Source organism: Manacus vitellinus, unplaced genomic scaffold, assembly GCF_001715985.3.
Source record: "Manacus vitellinus isolate BGI_N305 unplaced genomic scaffold, ASM171598v3 scaffold_4_pilon, whole genome shotgun sequence".
Lineage (NCBI taxonomy): Eukaryota > Metazoa > Chordata > Aves > Passeriformes > Pipridae > Manacus > Manacus vitellinus.
Genome location: NW_021940604.1, coordinates 14,295,649 through 14,315,043, shown reverse-complemented (window position 1 = coordinate 14,315,043; position 19,395 = coordinate 14,295,649). Strand labels below are relative to the sequence as shown.

Here is a 19,395-nt window from a genome sequence, read left to right as displayed (position 1 = left end):
TGCATGGAGCACAACAAAGACTGTGACATTCTTTTGGCAATTGAAGACTGTAAACTTGATATATGCAGAAAATTCTCATGGCTATATGCCTTGGAATACATGAAGAAAAACAAGACAGGAAAGCTAATAACAGGTACAAACATATATACAGTAGAAAGCATCATTCTACTACATAAAGGACTATCAGTCACTATAAAGCATTCAAGCTTTTTGGATTTACAAACCTAAATCTATACATGTTAGTTTCAGGACCAGCATAGGGAAAAACAGAAAATATTCTCCAATAGCACTAACTCCAATCTAGTTCAAAACCTTTCTCAGAATATTTAACTGATTTGTACTCCGGTTTCTTCTTCCCCTTGAGAAGTCTTTAGTGTCTTAGTGTCTCTGAATGAAAAAATTATTATATGAACCATTAAATATTTGTATTTTCGGGGAAATATTTTAGACCTGCTCATGTGGCTTTGGAGCAAAGCAGTTACAGATTTTATGGACCTGGTGTTACTCTTGATTCCTTAGGCTTTACAGTAGAAACCCCACTACCATCAGCACATTTACTATGCCAGCAAGACCAAAATAACACTCATTCATTCAGTTATGATAGCTCCTGTGGTATAATGGCTGGTACACATACATTGATACTTGAGTTTGTTAATTTTAGTTCTCAAAGCCAACTGTTGTGTTACTTGGGTGGACATAAATGTAGTTCTAGTGATAAAACACCTCTGTATTGCTTTGACCCCCTGCCAGAAATCAAACAGGCAGACAAATAAATTACCAGAGGGTTAACTAGGGCTAAGACCACCCTACCTTCCTTTAATTTGTTCATTTCCCTGACTGACAATCAGTGATTGTAAACTCACAGGAACTGCTCATTTCATTGCATTTCATTTCTATGATACAGTGCAAATTTATTCCTAAGCTTCACACAAAGTTCTTCCCCATCCTATATGTTATTGGACAAGTCTTGTTGATTCAGCTGTGGCTACTGTGTAATCACCATTTACCAGTGTCTGTGTTATTTCAGCTCACTGGGAAGATGATGCCAAACTTGAAATAAGACTCTTTCGTGAACAAGCAGAAGAGCTCAGATGAAACCCAACAGTTTACTCTGGTCTTTGGGTCATAGCTAGTCCTCCCAAAGGACCTCTCAAGCCATCATGGGCCCAATCCTCAGTCAGGGCTTGCAAAACAGTTTACCCCAAGCACCTGTTCTTGGGCCTCTGAAATGGCAATCTGTCCCTCAACTGTCTACAAACAGATTTCAAACCCTCCGTCTTTCCCCTGCCCAAAAACATACAGGGCAGCTTCATAAAAACATGAAACTCCTTGAAACTAAGACCTGCTGAAAGACAGCACAGCATTCTCATCACAAGAGAAGCCAAGCGCTGGTTTGCTCCCGGCTTCTTAGGGAATGCAGCCAGGCTATAGAGGCTGCACCTCTCCAGGCCAGCGTTTCAGCTTTGTGCCAGACTTCAGTAAGTGTTGACCAAAAACAACTTGTAAAAAAACTCTATTGCATTTAAGATCTGTTGCAGTCTAAACATCTATTGATAATGAACTTTAGAAACATTTCCATACTTTCTCACTTTGCTAATTCAAAGATTGCAATTTTTAGTACAGTCGTTAGCTTTTTGGCTACATTTATGCCTTTATAACCTTTCAAGATATCTCTGAGAAATAAATAAAACTCTGCTCCACTATAAACCTTACACAAATACATCTCAGAAAAAAATTTTAAAAACTCCATGTGTAAATGCTGTGAAATCATGAATAAGACAGGCAGACATAATCTGTCAACAATTTGCACAAATGGTGATTTTTGCTAGTGTACTCATAGTAATAATGACCATACTTTAATCAGCAGCATATTACTAGAAAGGTCAATACTGTATAGCATACTATTTTTACACATATAAGAATAGATATAATATGTACTCCTTTAAAGCATGAATATAGTGTTGAAAAGGCCCCTGGTGTTTTCTTAGTACTATTGCCATGTTTGCATTAATCTTAACAATCTTTAATTTTTTCATGTGGAACTCCGATTATAAAAAGAGACGAGACCATGAGAAGGAAATCAAGTCTTGAAAGAGGTTAGTTACAGAAGTTACAGATAGTCACTTGTAGCTCTAAGATTCACAAAAAGCTTGTATTGCTTCTTACACTTCTACAATTTCCTCTGAGAATTTTTCTGAGAAAAAAACACGTTTATTGATGTTAGCAGCTGAATGACTATACAGTTTTGCTCCTGTTGTACAGTGGATCAGTTCCTCAGAGAGTTTTAACTCCTATTTCTGCATCTCTTTCCCCCTTTTTTTTCTGTTTGTTTTGTTTTGTTTTGGGGTGGGGGTGTTGCTTGCTTTTTCCCCTACTAGCAGTAAAATCCAATATGCAGTCCTGGTAGTATGCCTCTGTCTGTATAGTGCACTAAGATGTCCCCATGGGTATTTCATGTGGCTTGAGCAATGCAAAGGCATGTAAAATGCCACATTATAATTTGCTCTGTAGATCAGAACAGTATCTGTGCTCTTGCAGTATTGGCAATTTCTGCATGTCCTAGACAAGGTCAGAAGCTCATTACAGCAGTCAAATTCAAGCAAATAATCAATTTTGTCTACATCAGCTGCATTTTCCTTTAGTCCTTCCTCCTTTCAAGCAAAAAATGTTTTAAGCAACAATTTGATGTTAGTCATTATTCCCTCATATCATACCCATTCCCTTTCCAACCACATTTTAAAAATGCAAAATAGTTTGCAAACAACCTCTATCAACTTCTGAAAATAATCTCTTTGACATCAGCCAAGATGTTACTTTTCAACAGATTTTAATTAGATTGGATGTACACAACCATTCAGAGACACAAATCTTCCCTTGTTTTTACAGAAAAAAATGAAATTAAATTATATTTCCAACAAAGTGCTGTATTTTGGATGACTAAGAAAATTGTAAACATATGTATTTGTTCAGTTATAATCATGTGCCATGTGTCACAATATTGTGTGCTTTATCCATAAAAAGAAAGTACAGTTGAGTGAGAGAAGGGAAAGAAACAAGAAATAGAGAGAAATGAGAGCCAGAAAGAATGAAAGCAAGAAAGAAAAAGAGAAAAGAAAGAAGAAAGGGGAAAAAGAAAGAAGGAAAGAAGGAAGGAAAGAAGGAAGGAAAGAAAAAGAAAGACAAGTGGTCACAATGCTCCGTCATTCCTGTTCTGTTAATATATCTCTGCCTGCACTGAAGAAACTAACTGAACTAATGAAGTCTTTCTCTAAGAATAAAGACCATATATAACATACATGAACATCACATTACACATAAATAACATTAGATGTTTAAATAACTGTTTGCTGCATCAGTAATATGCTTTCTTTTTTAATCTAGAGTGTTCAAAACCACTAATTTAAAATAAACTGCAACCATACCTTTCATGGAATAAGAAATCCTTTAGAAGTTTCTCTGTCCATTTCTAAGCAGCAGTGAAAGCAATGAAACACATAACTAGCAGGGATCCAGTTCTGCGAATCTTGATCTTTAAAAGAAATAAGAAAGCTGAGCAAGACACAACCTTTCAACTGGGGCAGTATTTGTAACTCTCTTTGAATAACTCCTCAACTTCTGCAAACTGAAAAACAGTTCCGTTCAGCATCATCCCTGCAGCTGGCTTCCACGTGACGTCAGTGCATGGAGGATGGCTTTAAAGCCACCTCTTCCAGCCCCCAGCTCTGTAACTTTATATCTCTTCATATTTTGTGTAAACAACTCCAAGTCCAGGACATTTTTAGGTTTTATAGTGCAGTCCAGTCTTTAAAGCTTGCCAAAGCAGATAGTGTTAATATTAAAGCTATGACAATAGGCAATTTTAGGTTTCTTTTATTGTGGTCCAGATTTTTTGCTGTTTTCCAGACCCTGCTTTCAGGGTTTTATTTTTCAGTACGATTATTTTGAGCTTTGCAACTTGATCCTCATAAACTGCTTTTTAAAGGGAGTTTTGTTTAAAGTAGCAGAACAACAACAAAAGGTTTTGTCAGTTAACAGCTATCTTAAAGAGCTTAAAGCAAACCACTCCTCTCTAAAATCTTTTTCTGTACTCTAAATATGCTCTTACTTATGAAGTGTGGAATTATTAGGCACTGTGTAATCCTACTGTCTTGCATTCTGGGAATGAAAATAATGGTTTCTTTGGTATATACCCAAATATTCCCGATGCTTTATAAGGTTTCTGGATCAGATTCTCTAGTCTGTTAAGACACTTGGTGTCTCAGCAAAGCAAAGCACTTGAAATTGGGTGGAGAGTCTCCCTTTCACAAGGAAACTCATCTCTGGCATAAGTCTGGTAAGGAAGGTACAAAACCACCTTGGTTTGGATATAAATCACTGGGAGTGCCCATAGCAAGTGTTGGCATGGGGCAAGGTAAGGGAGTGTATGTGACAAAAATGATCCAGCAAGTCTAAGTCCACAGGAGACTCTGAAGCCAGCATGGTGAAAATTAGCTGCTCCCCCTGCTGAGCCACAGGCACAAGGAGCCCAGCTCACTCTTCCCGTCTCTGCCCACAACTCTCCTGTTGCATTGTATGTTAAATTGCTTTCATTTTGCAACTGAGAGAGATCCTTGGGTGGAAGCTTCACACACACATACCATTGCCCTGCTGGGTACTTGTGCTTGGATGTGTTTGTGGACAGTGACTGAGGCACAGTTAGTAAATTCGCATTTCAGAGAACATTTTTCCCCACATGTACGTAGAGAAGGGCCCCAAAATACTTGACTCAGGCAGCATAAAACTGGATAAATCCTGCTATCAGATGGGTGTCTTCAAATGCACTAAGCAGGAGTGACATATATTTTTGTGGGCAGAGCAGCTGATGACAGGAGGATCAGTGAGACAAAGGGCATGATATGAGGTTTCACACAACCTTTGCTTAGTCAGCACTCTCGTCTTTAGAACAGTAAGTTTTTATCTGTGATAAAATCCATGCACAGTATAAAGATTTTAGCTCTGGGTGCATTTTATAGTAAATACCAAATCAGGTTTCAGGGAAAACACATTTTTTCTCCTTATATGGTCTAGCAGTAAGTCTCAGTGAATACATTACTGGGGTGCTTATTCTGCTCCTATGTAACATAAATAATGGGACTTGGGATGTTTGTGAAAATTTTAAAGATGATTTAAAAATTGAACAAAGATGCCCAAGTACTCGACTGAATGTTCCTGAAGAAAATCCCCAGACTCTAAACTCTGAGGATTTAAAAAATAAAGCAACAGTGTGACTTTCTTTTGTGACATTAGGACCCAAACACCAGCTGACATGGCTGGGGGTGAAGCTGGAGTGCCTGGGAGCAGAACTGAGCTCACAGCTGGAGGCCAGGTGCCACAGCTGAGCCTCCTCCCCGAAGCCAGCACAGCTGCACCACTGCACATGAAGACAGACTCCTAAGACATGTTTTTTTACTCTTATCCGTCAGCATAGGCTATTATTCTTTAATATTGCTAACTCAATCCCTCTAGTCTCGCTGTGTGAACTCTTTGAAGTAAAAGGAGTAAAATTAAAGAAAACAATGGATTAAATCCCAGGCTTGAGTTTTCACTCAGGCAAAGGCCTACATTTCTGTCAGTGTGAAGAATTAGAAATGTGTGAGACTGAAGGGCTCATTAGGAGACAAGCACTGGACCCATCTCATAGGTCAAAGGGCCACATTAAACTCATTCTAATATGGGAAAGGCAGAATAAAATTGAGACAAAGAAAACACGGAGTGAGTTCTGAAAACCTGGGATCATTATTCTATATACCCTTAAGTGTAGCAGTAGTGACTTCTGCTTTTGAGGAAAAGAAGTTATTTAACAAAAATTGTCCCTACTGTCTCTTCTCCAGCAGCAGGGGCCAAAGCAGCAGATGCGACTTTCTGGCCTCTGGCACAGGTAAAATAAGCAGGAAGATTTATTACATTCAACACATTGCTTCCTCAGGAAAGCATATTTTGTCTGTATCTGGCATCAGCTCTACTTGTGTCATAAGTCATCACCTCAACAAACAAAAGGTGCAAGGGCATTTTAAACAGGCCCTCTGCTAAATTTCTCTTCATCATGCAGGACTGGAGGCAAAGCAGCATGAGTTTCAGCATGGGCTATAATCTGATTACATACTCAGGGTAGTGTGTATTCTGGTTACAATAGTCGGTGCTCAAGACTGTTTCAGAGCATCTTCGGTTCTGCTGCACTAGTTTGATTATGGCACACCCATTGTGCTATGGCAACATAAACTAGTGACAAGAAGGAAGAGCACAGCTGTCACTGCAGTCAACCCATCCACAACATTAGATTCCTGAATGATGGACATCTTGGTAATCTTGGTATATACATTTCAGGAGTGGATATATACAATTGGTATATATATACACAAAACTGGCAGAAGGGAGTAAAAATTCTGTCTCCTCTTACTGTTGTGCACTTCTGAGATAGTAACATAACTCAGTGGAGAAACAGAGCAAACAACATGTTATGTCATGTCGCTTCTCCAAGGTTACATTGGAAATCGGTGGCAGATAGTTTAGATGTTTACTTTAAATAGAGCCACTGTAATTTTCCTCATAGGCAACTGCATGTGTAATGGCAAAAGTTGGGTTTGAATATCACTTCCCCTGGCATTAAATCAGAGACAGGCATGTAAGCCAATGGGAACTATGTCCGTGATACTGATGCCTTTAGAAGTCTCCTACTCACCTATCAGATTCTGGGGTGATTAAGGGAAAGGGCATGTAATACCCTGAAGCTCTGCTTGTTTTCGTAAACAACTCCCAAAGTTCATGTGCAGTTCATCTTTTTTTATAACACATATCTAGACAGCCATGTTTCTGGCAATTTTCTATTTTCCGACTGCCAGGCGTTTTTCTGCACTATAGCACCTGCTCTCTTCTGGTTTTGATTCTGAAACACTGGTGACATGTGTCAGCAGACACTTATTCTATCTCTAAACTGGAACTTCAGGCATGGATATTCTTGGTTGAAAGAAATATCTCTGATCCTAGAGAAGATGATCATTCTAACTTCAAGGGAATTTTTCAGTAGCAGTAAAGAAAATATTTGCAGAGAGATTTTGTCAGAGCATTTAGAGCTGGCTCTAAATAGAAAACAAATACAATTATCTGGTTGCATTAAAGGAAAAAATACATCTTTCCCTAAATTACATAAAAATTCATTGGAGTTACTGCCAATTTACACAAATGTAAAAATGTCAGAACGAGACCTCTAGATGAAAGATTTTTCCTTTTGAAAGAACATGGAATTAATTCCTTGGGAACACAGGAAACAGAAAGTAATATTTCAGAGAAATGTTAAATTAAGGCAATCTCATGGTTCAAATTCAATGACTTTTTTTTCCCAGAATGTTACAAAATGGGAACCGTGAATCTGCTAAGTGAGACCTGAACTGATAGGTAACCTGGCATATCCAGCTTTTTGCCAGATGCAACTAAAATCTGTACTCTTCTTATAATTGCTCTTCAGAATTACAAGCTATGCAGCAGGCAGAATCAGTGAATCAGCAGTATTCTGTCTGTCTCTGCCCAGCCTGACTCCCCTGCATTCCTGCTAGAGGATTCTGATGTATTCAGCTGCATCTATTCACTCACCTGTGAAGTGGTCTTTGCCCACCAGGCCAGTAAATGAGTGAGCAGAGTCTGCTTTCTTTCTTGCAAGTATAATTGCTGCATTTTGTAACACTAAGTTCAATTTAGCAAGACAGAACATTTATTTCTTTGGCTAGATCTTGTCTTCTGGCGAAGAATAAATTTCATACACATTTTATTAGCTTTCTCAGCAACTTTTTAAATTATGCAATATCTGGTGTGAAACAGATAAGCCACTTCAGTTCCCGCCTTCAAGGAGAATGAAAAAAGACAGGAAAAACACATCTCATTTCTCACTGAGATTTCTCTGTGGGGCTCCTCATCATTTTCCATGCTTGTCACAGAGTCAAAGACTGTGGGGAACTTCTAAAATAATTTTGTATACTTTGGTGTGCTTTTATTTCAGATTGTAGCCTGTGCAATAGCTCCCTAAATGTCTCAAAAGGTCTCAGCTTTGATTTGTTTTGTTGCTGCCCAATGGAATTAGGCCTAGGAAATGTTCAGCTATATGTAAGAAAAAAGCACTGTGAGAAAGCAATGGGGTTGTAACTGCCAGTGTTTGTGCAGAGATTAGCTCCATCTCTTGTCTGAACACATATGAAAGCAGCTTAGAAACTCCTCAAAATTACTTTGGGCCTGACTTTCTTTTTATTTGGGTCACCAGTCAAGGCTATCTAATTATCTCATATGTATTGATTCTAATTTCCTTTAGACATATCTTGCTAAGTATAAAATAGATAATGACAGCATCCCCTGGCAGTAATAAGTATTTAAATCAAAGAGGTCAATAATTTAAATTATAAGGTTACTACACCTGCAAAGTATGCTGAGGGAAAGCTAGACAAACAAGGAGAAAAATACAATATTTGTTTAATACCAAATATTTTGAGTTTACTTTTTTTTTTGTTCTTAAAAACATAAATTTTATTGCTCCACCTCTGCTGCCCTTCGAGGATTTTCTCTCAAAGCGGAGTCTCTCAACAAGTAGCAGAGCACAACTCAGGTGTGGAGATGAACCTTTCTCACTGGGAATGGGTTAAGTGAACAAAGTGCTAGCATAAGTCAAAGGGAATCCTTATTGCTAGCTGCTTTTTTTATTACCACTATTCATTATTAGATTATTTAACATGGCAACTGCAGAAAAAAATGTCATTAATACACATACTTGTTCACCTTTGGAGAATTCACATTTGCGGGACTTAATGGTTTCAACATAGGCTGGATAAAACAGAAAAGAGAACTGAGCCCCGTTGGGCATTTCAGATGAGGTTTTCACAGTGGGAGATCTACTGTTTGTAGGAACAGCCCATGTAAGTGTGAAAGAAAGGTAATGAGTTGCCTGTATTCTTAATTCAGCCTCTCATAAGCAAGACAGGAATATTCAGTGACTATTGATGCAGACCTATGCACACAAGCTTCCCTCACCTATGGTGGTTGGCTACCAACAGCATGGTTAGATGGGGTCACTCGGCAAGCCAAGAGTTACCATGTTCATTCAAAATTCGTTCTGAAACCTGGAGAATGTAAAGCTGTGGTAGCTACAGACTGGGAAATGTTATCTGATAAATTCAACATGAGACAAGGTGTCTTACATCACTCTCATCAGTTCAAGTTAGACTCCAGCGTGGCCATTTTTCTAGAGCATAGAGAGAAATGCAGCCAGCCCGTATCTCTCTGAAGACTCCTAAACTACTCTGATACCTCCTCCTCAAGCATCTCATTCTCAGGGGCTCCAGCTCCTAGACACAGTTCCAGAGTGCTTTATGTACCAAGCATTCTGATTTTGTCCCCTCCAGGGTGTCTAATCCATGTTAATACAGTCTTGGAAAACATCATCATCACAGTCATGCAAAACATATATACAAGCTGTGATATACAACTGCAGAATAAACATGGAATGCGATTTTACTATTCATATGTGGCTAGAATACAAATTCTGTTTCTGGGAGTGGGAAGAGAAAAGTAACAGAGTCTTCACACCCACTGTGCATATTTCTGTTTTGTTTCAGATTTGGTGCAAATTAATAAATATTAAAATGGTTTCAGTCACCCAGGAAACTTTTATCCAAAAATGATAAAACCAGAGAAAGTGAAAAATACCGTTGTCTGTTTGCTTACCTGGAACACTGTGGTGAGCAGGTTTCCTATTCAACTGGGTGACTTTTTGGTATGGTTTTTGCAGCTTTTTTGGTTTTCTTTTGGTTTTGGCAAACAAGTAGTCTTCAGTGTTTTTACAGCAGTGGCTATTACAAAAACTATGTCTCTCACTTCTTATCTTGGAGGGTGGACAAAATAAACAAACTGAAAATAACACTACAATGAACAGTAAATGATGAATGGCTTACAGTACAAAAAACAGTGTAAAAAGGAAGACAAGTTTAAATATTGTTGTGTATGAAAGGGATGAAAATAATACAAGGATGAGAATAAGTAAAATGATAGGCTGGAACATCTGGGAAAGTAAATACAAAGACAAAAAGAACAGTCAATTAATGGAATAGCAAGTCCAAAGTTTCAACAAAATAAATAGTGAATCAGACTATGCTTGTGGAGGGACCAAGTGCCCATCTCCCATTTACTTCAGTAGGAGTTCTGCATGGTTATGCCCTAAAATGTCCAATTGTTAAATGTTAATTGTTGTTACTTGTTTAGAGAAAATACTAATTAGTTTGCTTTAAATTTGTGTAAGTCCATGCAGTGCTCTACCTTTAAGCTAATGGGAGCTCTACAAGCTCAGAGCTATTGCTAGATCAGAAAGTGAGCATGCTAAATGCCGTCTCTGTTTGATTTCATGCAATACATGTATAGTAATTGATTAGCTTTAAACTCACTGCGTCTGTGACTTTCTGATACAAGGGAACAAAAGACTAATTAGTCAGCATAGGAATAAGAATAGCTTTCAGCTTCACCTGGCAACTACTTTGACTGTAAACTAGCAAGACAGCACAAAATAAATTAACACAGCAAGAGACTTACAAAACATTGGGTAATTCCATGAGCAATAACAAGATATGCCAACTATAGGACTGCATGATAAGATAAGAGTTGGTAATTTTCATTTTTCATGGCAAAAGATCTTGAGTCAGCAAGGAATTTGCTCCCCAAAACCTCTCTGAGACAGTTCTGCACAAAAATGAACCACAAAAAAGATTCTTGTCACTGCTGCATGCAAGCAGTGACCCATAGGCCTTCAACAAGATGCAATCAGTTACAGCAATTCCAGTATTCACACTACTGTGTGGCTCTGTGACTCCATAAAGTAGATTCACATGATTTCTTTTTATCCGCGGTTTGCCATATTCTCTATAATTTCTGAAATTTATTGATTCTTCCTGTTTAAAATTAATAAAATTTTCCTTTTATCCATTTAACAGGAAACCAACCACTAAGAAAACAACCATGTTCATTCGTGTGCCAGAAATACCGTCTGTACTGCCTTTAGTGGCAATGAAGGCACAACTCTGTCAAAATGCAGTTGCAAAGCCAGAAAGGAGTAAAATCTTCTACCTCCTAGCACATAATTTTAATTTCCAGTAGACCAGACTTATTCACTGTTCACAAACAATTCTATTGGTAGAACATGTTTTTATATGGCCAAATAGGGATCTTAAGTAATTTGAGAAATAGTGATTGTGGTCCAGTGCCTAGAGTAAAGAATTTTCACGTGCCATAAATTGAATTTGAGGCTTAATTTGCATGGCAGAGCCTTTTTACCTGTAGGCCGTAATAAGTAAAAGTCTACCTGACTCACTGACAAAGGTTCATCTGCACTTCGATCGTCCGAAGACTTTGGAACTTCGAGTCTGTCAATGAAAGCCTGGAGCTCTTTCCTGAAGGCCTTCATCTGCGCATTGATGCGGTAAAGAAGCTCATGCTCACGTATTCTGCTGCCATCATCTTCCTCATCCATGAGTCCAAAGAGATCACCATTAGCTACATAAATTCGTGCCTCTGTTATGATGGTGCTCGTGTCAGAAATTAGGCGATCTATTGTCTTGCCCAGCCGCTCGGCTTCAGAGCGAATGTCCTTCATCTGCTGCCTGTCAGTGAAGCTTTTCTGCCACCCAGATGGTGTTGGATAAAAAGACCTTGTGGGTGTCAGGCATCGAATGTTGCGCACCTCTTCAGAGTCACTTTCCCCACCTATGGGGCCTTCCCTTTTGCGGTGAGGAGGGCGGGAATCATCATCGCTCTCCTTTTTTCCTGCATCACTTTCCGCATCACTGTCTCTAGGACTGCCACGGATCCCAAGATGAGAGGCCAAGTCATAGCGCTGCATGTTGGACATTAAGACTCTGTTCTCATACTGGAGTTGCATGACTTTGCCACTCAGCTCGTTGATCTGCATTCGTGCAGCTTTTAGCTCCTCCTGTAATGCTTCTGTCTTGGCATTGTCATGGTGCCTAGAGCTCTCATGGGCCCCAGACTTGTACTTGTATTTGTTCAGCTCAGCTGTTATGCGCTTGTTTTGTTCTTCCAAATCAGCTACATTTCTCCTCAGCAATTCTGTTTCATCTTCTACTAGCTGCAAATGCTGTCGCAACTCTGACAGGGATTCACTCTGCTCTCCCAGGAGTGGGTTAGTGGTCCCTGAGAAATCATCTCCTCTTAAATCATCAAGCTCCGCTTTCAGTCCTCTATTTTCTACTTCTAGTTCCACTATTTTCCTCCCAAGAATGTTAGCTTCCTCCTCCACAAGTCTCAATCGAAGCTTGAGTTCAGCTTCTCTTGTGGTAGGTGGCCCACCTGCTTCACCTTTTGGCAAGGGACTGTCCAAATCCCCATAAAATGATCTGTATTTTTGCAGCTCATGTTCAAATCTGTCTTTCTCTTTATCTATTTTAGCCATTTTCTTCCTCATCAAGGCTGCTTCTTCTTTGACAAACTGTAGCTGGCATTTCAGGTCTTCATTGTCCTCCTTAGGAAAAAAAAATAGTATTTGAAGAAACTTGATGTCAAACAGGAGACCTCCAGTGGATAGTCTTAACTAACAAGATTAACAATCACAGGTATATGGCTTTATACACTATGAGATTTTTCTGCAATCATTTTTTCACTGATCAGTAAATTAAAAAGAGGGAAGTAAGGACTTACACGTAAAAGAGGAGAAAAGAATATTTTACTTGTGACTAAAATACACACAGAAAATACATAGTGGGGGCGGAGAGGAGGGTTTGTAAAAAACCCTAACATTTTCTAGGCTTGCAACATAGACTTTACAATGTTCAAAAATCCTGAAGTCAGCACACAAAGAGCCTATAAACTTGTTTCACTGGTGCTGCCATTTACATTTTCTAAAATATCAGGTAGATGAAGGTGTACTTCTTTCACAGTACACACAGTTTGTTTAGGTGGTCCTTGAGATTAGTGGTGTCTGACTGCAAATCTGGGGTAAGACCTCTCCATTTCACAGCATATAGGAAAACAAAGGGCAAAGCAAAAAGCAAGCCAAGTACACATCTACAAATCATGTACCCCATTTCAGTAGTGTCCTTGAAGCCTGCGCATAAGAATCCAGGCTACAGTTATTGCAACATACCTCTGTTGGTGTCTGCTGTGACTTTTTTTCTGATTTTGGAAGGTCTTTGCTCCCTCTCCTTTTCAGTGATTGCTGCAATTACAACAAAAGGAGATGCACTGAATATTTCACTAAAGAGGTATATAATTCATGTATCGTTCATTTCAAAATATAGCAAGATGCAACTATAAAGGAATTAATTTCTTCCAATTTTTGAGATACCAAATACAGAGGGGAGACACAGCTGCCCAAAAATGACACAGCAATGGCATACAAGTAAAGCTTTGGTTTAATCAATCTGTTACCTTTTTTGTTCAACACATTTTAAGACTAATCCATTATGAATGCTTAACACATGACAAGAATGGTAAGAAAGCAGGTATCCCAAGTAGTAACTTACAGATGGGAAAGCTGAGACAAGTAGTGAAACCCAGCTTGCCCATTTGGCATTAACCTTAGTTAGGCTAAGGCACTTAAAAATGCCTTAGCCTACTTTGTGGTAGTAAAGCTTCATAAAAGTATCTCTGAGATTTGTCAGCTGACATCAGAGTACACCTACAAACACACCTTTCTCCATGTCCTAGTATATCCACAGCTCCATAAGTGTACACTGTAGATAAACTCACACATAGGTCTGGTCACTGTTTGTTGTGTTTTCAGAAGTTATTTAAGGAAATACAATTTAAAACTGCTTGGACTACAAAGTCCTGGTGAGAGAGCACGTTAGCTCAAGAACACAAACACACATATGCACCACCATATGAGCAAGATTCTTTGGTGTCCTCTATTCTGCTATGTAGCCCAAGTGAGTAGAAAAGAAACGCCTGCTTTTGAAACAGGATGCATTGGAATTAAAACCTGCTAGTGTATCCAGCAAAAATCTTGTAATTGCTGACAGCAGAAAGGTTGTTAGTGGGAAAACGGCAGCAGTGGAAAACAACTACCACTATCCCACTGGCAGCACTCAATACAGATCATCGAGAAAACAGCAGGAGAGAGGAAAGCAAATTAGAGAATATGTTAATACATAACACTCCACTTGCAGCTGTTCCCAGTTTTTATGTTCCCCAGGTTAACTGTAGGCCCCCAGGCAGGACAGTGATAAAACCAACACCATCTCCCTCTGAGACTATTCTCTGGTAAAAGGACCCTTCATGCCTTTGAGAAACATGCATTTCCCTGCACCAGCTAGGGGAGAATCCAGCTCTATCTAAAAGCCACTCAGTTCCATAGAGTGGGAAATAAAATATATTCATAATCCTCAAGAAACAGAGTACAGGGGGCAGGTTTGCTGTACATAACACTCCTGTGCAGTATTTGTCTGCTGGTACCAATCATTCTCTTTTTTCTGCAGATCAACCCCAGTAAAAAATCCTATGCTCATAGACTGCTCACTCGAAAGGAAAAGTTAACGCCATAGAAGCGACTCACATATAAATCTGAGCAACCACAAGAGATGATTTTTCATGAGGTTTTTTGCTCAAATTTGCTATAGAATTAAGCAATTAAATATTACCTCAGATTCAGTATCAGAACTAAAATTCAATGATGTGTCCACCAAGAATTAGAAATGAAATTCTTATGTCTCTTCCAGAAACATTGAATGCTCTCAGTAGACCAAATAATAAAATCAGTCACAGATCATAGCTGGATAGCTGGATAGCTGTGAAACACAGGTTTCTAAGGTAATTCAGAAAAGACGTGAAAATAGTTAAACTAACTTATTCTTCCCTCTAAATATAAATCCAACAACTCTGGATCCAGTCTACAAACTGGTTCTTTTCTGGGGTCACCCATCAGTTATCCTATTATTGAAATAGCAAATATGCTTTGGAGGAGTTTTTTGTTTTTCTTTCTGAATTGGCAAATTTATAAAGCCTTAAACTTTCAGAGGAGCAGGTTTCTCCTCTGTATTACCATTAATTATACCACTATATATTTCCACTTCGAAAAAACCCTTTTAAATCAGTTAGCACCACAAATTTCTCCGTGCTCCAGATTCTTGCCAATACCACTGACTGATAAAACAAATAAGGGATAGTTAAACTAGATTTCTGCTTGATTATATAAATGCCTTCTATTCACCCTGCTGAGCTCAGCATCTCTCCAGAAATAATGAAGTTCTGAAATGCTGAGCTGAAACTTCTTGTGTACCCTACAACATTTCAGAAGATAAAAGAAACAAGAAAAAGTACTTTTCTAGGTGTGACATGGAAAAATTCAACTTGTTTTTCTCCTTTCTCTCTATATTTTTTGTGTTCCTTTTAGTAGCCAGGATAGTAACATTTTAATTATAACAGTAGTTGTAGCTATGTAATGACTAGGTAGCACTTTCTATTCTGCTCTACTTGAATTACAACAAATCATCCACAGAGCTTGTATTATTCACCAATGAAATGACAGTGCTTAGCAACAAAATTTTGTAGCAGAAACCAATGAAGAACACACACAATTCAACTAGCAGGATGACTGGGGTAAGTGGATTAGGCCCAGCTGGAATTGGTATGATTTCTTTACTTATGAAAAACACCATGAGACAATTTCTGATCACTAGAGGTTAAGATCTCACACATTTCAGCTGATAAACGATATCTGCAAAATCAGTGTCCCACAACATCGTGCCAGAGCACAGAGGCAATGCTCATACCAAATAAAGAATGCCACATATCAAGAAGTATATCCTGCTATATATAAATACTACATTTTTGAGAGTTTCTTCCGGAGGTGCATTTCACAAATTACAGTGGCTACTCTTTCTATCACTTCGCTCGTGCCTTGCACTACTGCACTCTTCCAATCCAGTTCTCAACATGGAAAAATTTATTGCTGATAACAAAAAGAAATCCATCGTGGGAAAATAGAAAAAGGAAAACACATGGCAAAGCCAAAAAATAGCAACTCAGATTTCTCCAAGCAGATCTTCATATCACCCCTGCAACTGGACACTGCTAAAATTGCGTGTTGCTTGTTTTGACACACTAACAAAAGTTAGACTGGGTGAGTGATTCAGCCACCTTCACATATAAAATTTGTTTATTTAAAAGCATTCATGTTAGATCACCACTTGCTGTATTTTTCCCATGACACAGTGTACCACGAAATCTACTGTAGTGCCACTAAAAGCCACCTCTACTGTTTTCTCAACTGTAGCAAAAAAACGGTCCCTCATATTCTAGAACTGGTTTTTTGAAAGTTTGTTGTGAAGGACAGTTTGGAGGCTCAGATAATTTTGCTTCCATATAATTTAAAAAATCATACTCAGTTCACTCTAATGATTATGAGTTAAAAAAATGACAACAGTAAAACAAGAAACATGAGACTCCTTTTGCACTATCTGATCTGTAAAGCTTACCAAACAGTGCTATGGTGTTAATAACCTTGAACCAAGAATAAGCAAAAAAATGCATATAAACTGTTTCTACTCCACAAAAGAGTTTGGCAAAATAAACACTTGAAGAAAAGTACCAAGATCAGTGTTTACAGAGCCATAGTGCTGTCTACTCTTTTATATGGATCCAAATCATGGGTCATCTACCGCCACCACCTGCGACTCCTAGAACGCTTCCATCAACGCTGCATCCATACAATCCTAAACATCCACTGGGCAGATGATGTGACCAATACATCTGTTCTAGAACAAGCAGCAGTCACAAGTATTGAAGCCCATGTTGCTGAGAACACAGTTGCACTGGGCAGGGCACGTGTCCAGGATGAAGGACCACCGCCTCCCTAAGATCTTGCTTTATGGTGAACTTGCCACTGGCTGCTGCAAGAGAGGAGCCCCGAAGAAAAGATACAAGGACTCCCTGAAACAACATCTCAGCCTTGGCCATATTGATCAACAGAACTGGTCTACTCTGGCCTCCAATCGGGAGCTCTGGAGACACACCATCTATAACACTGCTGATGCCTTTGAGAAAGCACCCAGGATCACCCTCGAGGAGAAAAGACAATGCAGAAAGAATCTTGCAGAATTTACCACCTAAGGAGTCTTTCTGCTGTGCCTTTTGCAGTCGGACGTGTCTATCTTGTGTTGGCCTTTTTAGCCACCAGCGTGCTTGTAACAAACGTGGGTAGAGCACTTCCCAAATCTTCGTTCACAAAGCCCAGCCATGATGATGACAATGAGGAGTTTGCTAAACTGCTCAAGTATTAATGAAACATTTGAACAGTACTGGGGATTATAAAACCAGTAACTGTGGCATGCATCATTATATTGTATAATCTGTGCTTACCTCTGCTTACCTCTTTACCTGTGAGGTAAAACTGGGTGTCACCTGACTATTCTAGCATTCACTGTAGCCAGCACACATGGGGCTGCATGTGTGTTCTGATAATGCTGAGAAGTGTCCACAGCCTAGATAAGACTGCAAATAATATTTGTATTAGATGCATACCAGATCACACGCAACGGGCAATTCAGTTGTGATGTTCAGCAGCATCAAATCCCCAGTGACCTTCATTGGAGTTTATCCAATGTCTTGCTGGAGATGCTAAGCACTTCTCAAGACCAGATGGCATAATCCTTCTCTTGCCAGCCCTAAATTGCAAGCCAAATGTGCAGTCCAAACATCACCTGCCATGCTCAGTGTTTCTCAGGTGTAAAAAGACCTGAAATCTACTCTGAGAGTAAGACAATGCAGAAATAATTGCATCATGCTCCACCGAGTAGGAAAGCTATAAAATGAACTCAAATTCTTTCTACCTGATTCTAAGCTACAGTAAATATATCAGCAATTAATAAAGAAGTCTTAAGCAAAACATACCAACATTTTTCAAGATTCTCAGATTTGATTATTTCAAGCCTGATCTAGGGGTATTATCTAAAAATTACTGTAGGAAAGCACAGGAGGAACTCCTGACGCATCAAAGGATTTATGCATGCACATGGGTCCCATAACAGCCCTTATCCCTTCTCACGGAGCAGGCTAAGGCAAAGGGTGTGCAGCTCCTTGAATCTCCACTGCTACCACTGAACCTTCTCATCTGCACAAAACTGTACTGTACTCAATTATGGTTAGCTGCCTCCCAACTGTGACACATCTGCAGAGTTTTCAATTATCAGAGTAAACCTACCACCATCTTTACAGTCCTGAAAAGTTGATGAATACTGAACAACTTTTGGGCTGCAGAAACTTGGCTCTGTCTGATACAGGGTGACAAGGACTAGGGAAATTAAAATTTGCCCTAAGCCTCTCCCTGTATTTTCCCTTCAATCAGTATGGCTGGGTAACTCATGGAGCTGAATGAACTCTGACACAAGATATATTTTCAAGTTTTCTGCCACTAGCTCTAATGTAGTAAAAACTAAATGGACACTATCCATTTTGGCAAATTGAAAATGCCTATTCTCCTAAAAAAAAAAATTGTTTTTAAAATGTCTCCCTTATACTGCAACTCTTATCAGTGCAGTTTGCCAGCAACCAACTCAAGACACTGGCCTTGTCTGTCACTGGCACAAGTACATAGAATAATACAACACTTTATTCCTCCCACCACCCTTCAAGAGCAGGAGGAGTCTTATTTCTGTGTTCTACTTCCTTGCAAAATTAAGGCACAAATGAAAAAGCAAAAGACAATTGAAATACAAAGATGCACATCTTCCCTGTCCATGAAGCAAATACTAAGCATATCCCCACCAGCTCTAGTAATGCTCCCTTCATGTTAAAACTGGTGTATTTGAAAACACTGCTGAGGAAAAATACAAAATGAAAGTAATCTTTATTACTTCAATACAGGGAGAAAAGTAGTTCTCATGCAGTCTTTTGCATGACTTCATATTGTAGAAGAGAAAAGAGGAGCTGCCCTCCAATATTTGTAATATTTCATTTGTATTTATTTAGGAGTTATTTCAGTTATCATTTTCAGATCCATTATTCATTTGCCAATTAAAAGAGAAAAAAATAAAAGAAGGGGAAAAGATACACAACATTTGCACTTTATCTAGAGAAACCTTTTGCAATTTGAACAAAAACCACATTGCCAGAGCATATAATGGTAACTCTGTGGTATGACTAGGTAAAAGCATTCTTTGCAGTGCATAAATGAAGCAGCATATTTATGCTTTGATTACATTTGCTTCTGTCTTTTCCTTATTTGAAAAAAATCCCGAGCAATGGAAGATGAAAGATGCCTTTTCAAAGCCCTCACTATGGTCTGGTCAAACTCTGATACTTTGCTTCCTGTGATTACACATTCCTTCATCCACCAGGATATCATGAAATAGTGAAAGCAATTTATCTGAGGAGGAAGAG

The 19,395-nt window shown here is 38.9% G+C and overlaps 2 protein-coding genes across 10 annotated transcripts in view; both read right to left on the bottom strand.

The window, feature by feature from the left end:
- Positions 1-19,395, bottom strand: part of THEMIS (thymocyte selection associated) — a 305,377-nt gene that overhangs the window by 145,587 nt on the left and 140,395 nt on the right. The gene's annotated exons all lie outside the window — the stretch shown is intronic.
- LOC103757687 (protein SOGA3) overlaps positions 1-19,395 on the bottom strand; it is a 48,303-nt gene that overhangs the window by 11,643 nt on the left and 17,265 nt on the right. Inside the window, exons 3-6 of one of the 9 annotated variants that reach the window (XM_008923858.4) lie at positions 13,163-13,234; positions 11,366-12,541; positions 9,742-10,075; positions 3,423-3,529 (exon numbers count right to left, since the gene is read on the bottom strand). In XM_008923858.4, coding sequence (XP_008922106.1) covers positions 9,965-10,075; positions 11,366-12,541; positions 13,163-13,234 — 1,359 coding nt within the window. In that variant the 3' untranslated portion in view covers positions 3,423-3,529; positions 9,742-9,964. The other 8 variants (XM_018078028.1, XM_018078029.1, XM_018078027.2 and 5 more) reach the window with 8 other exon arrangements.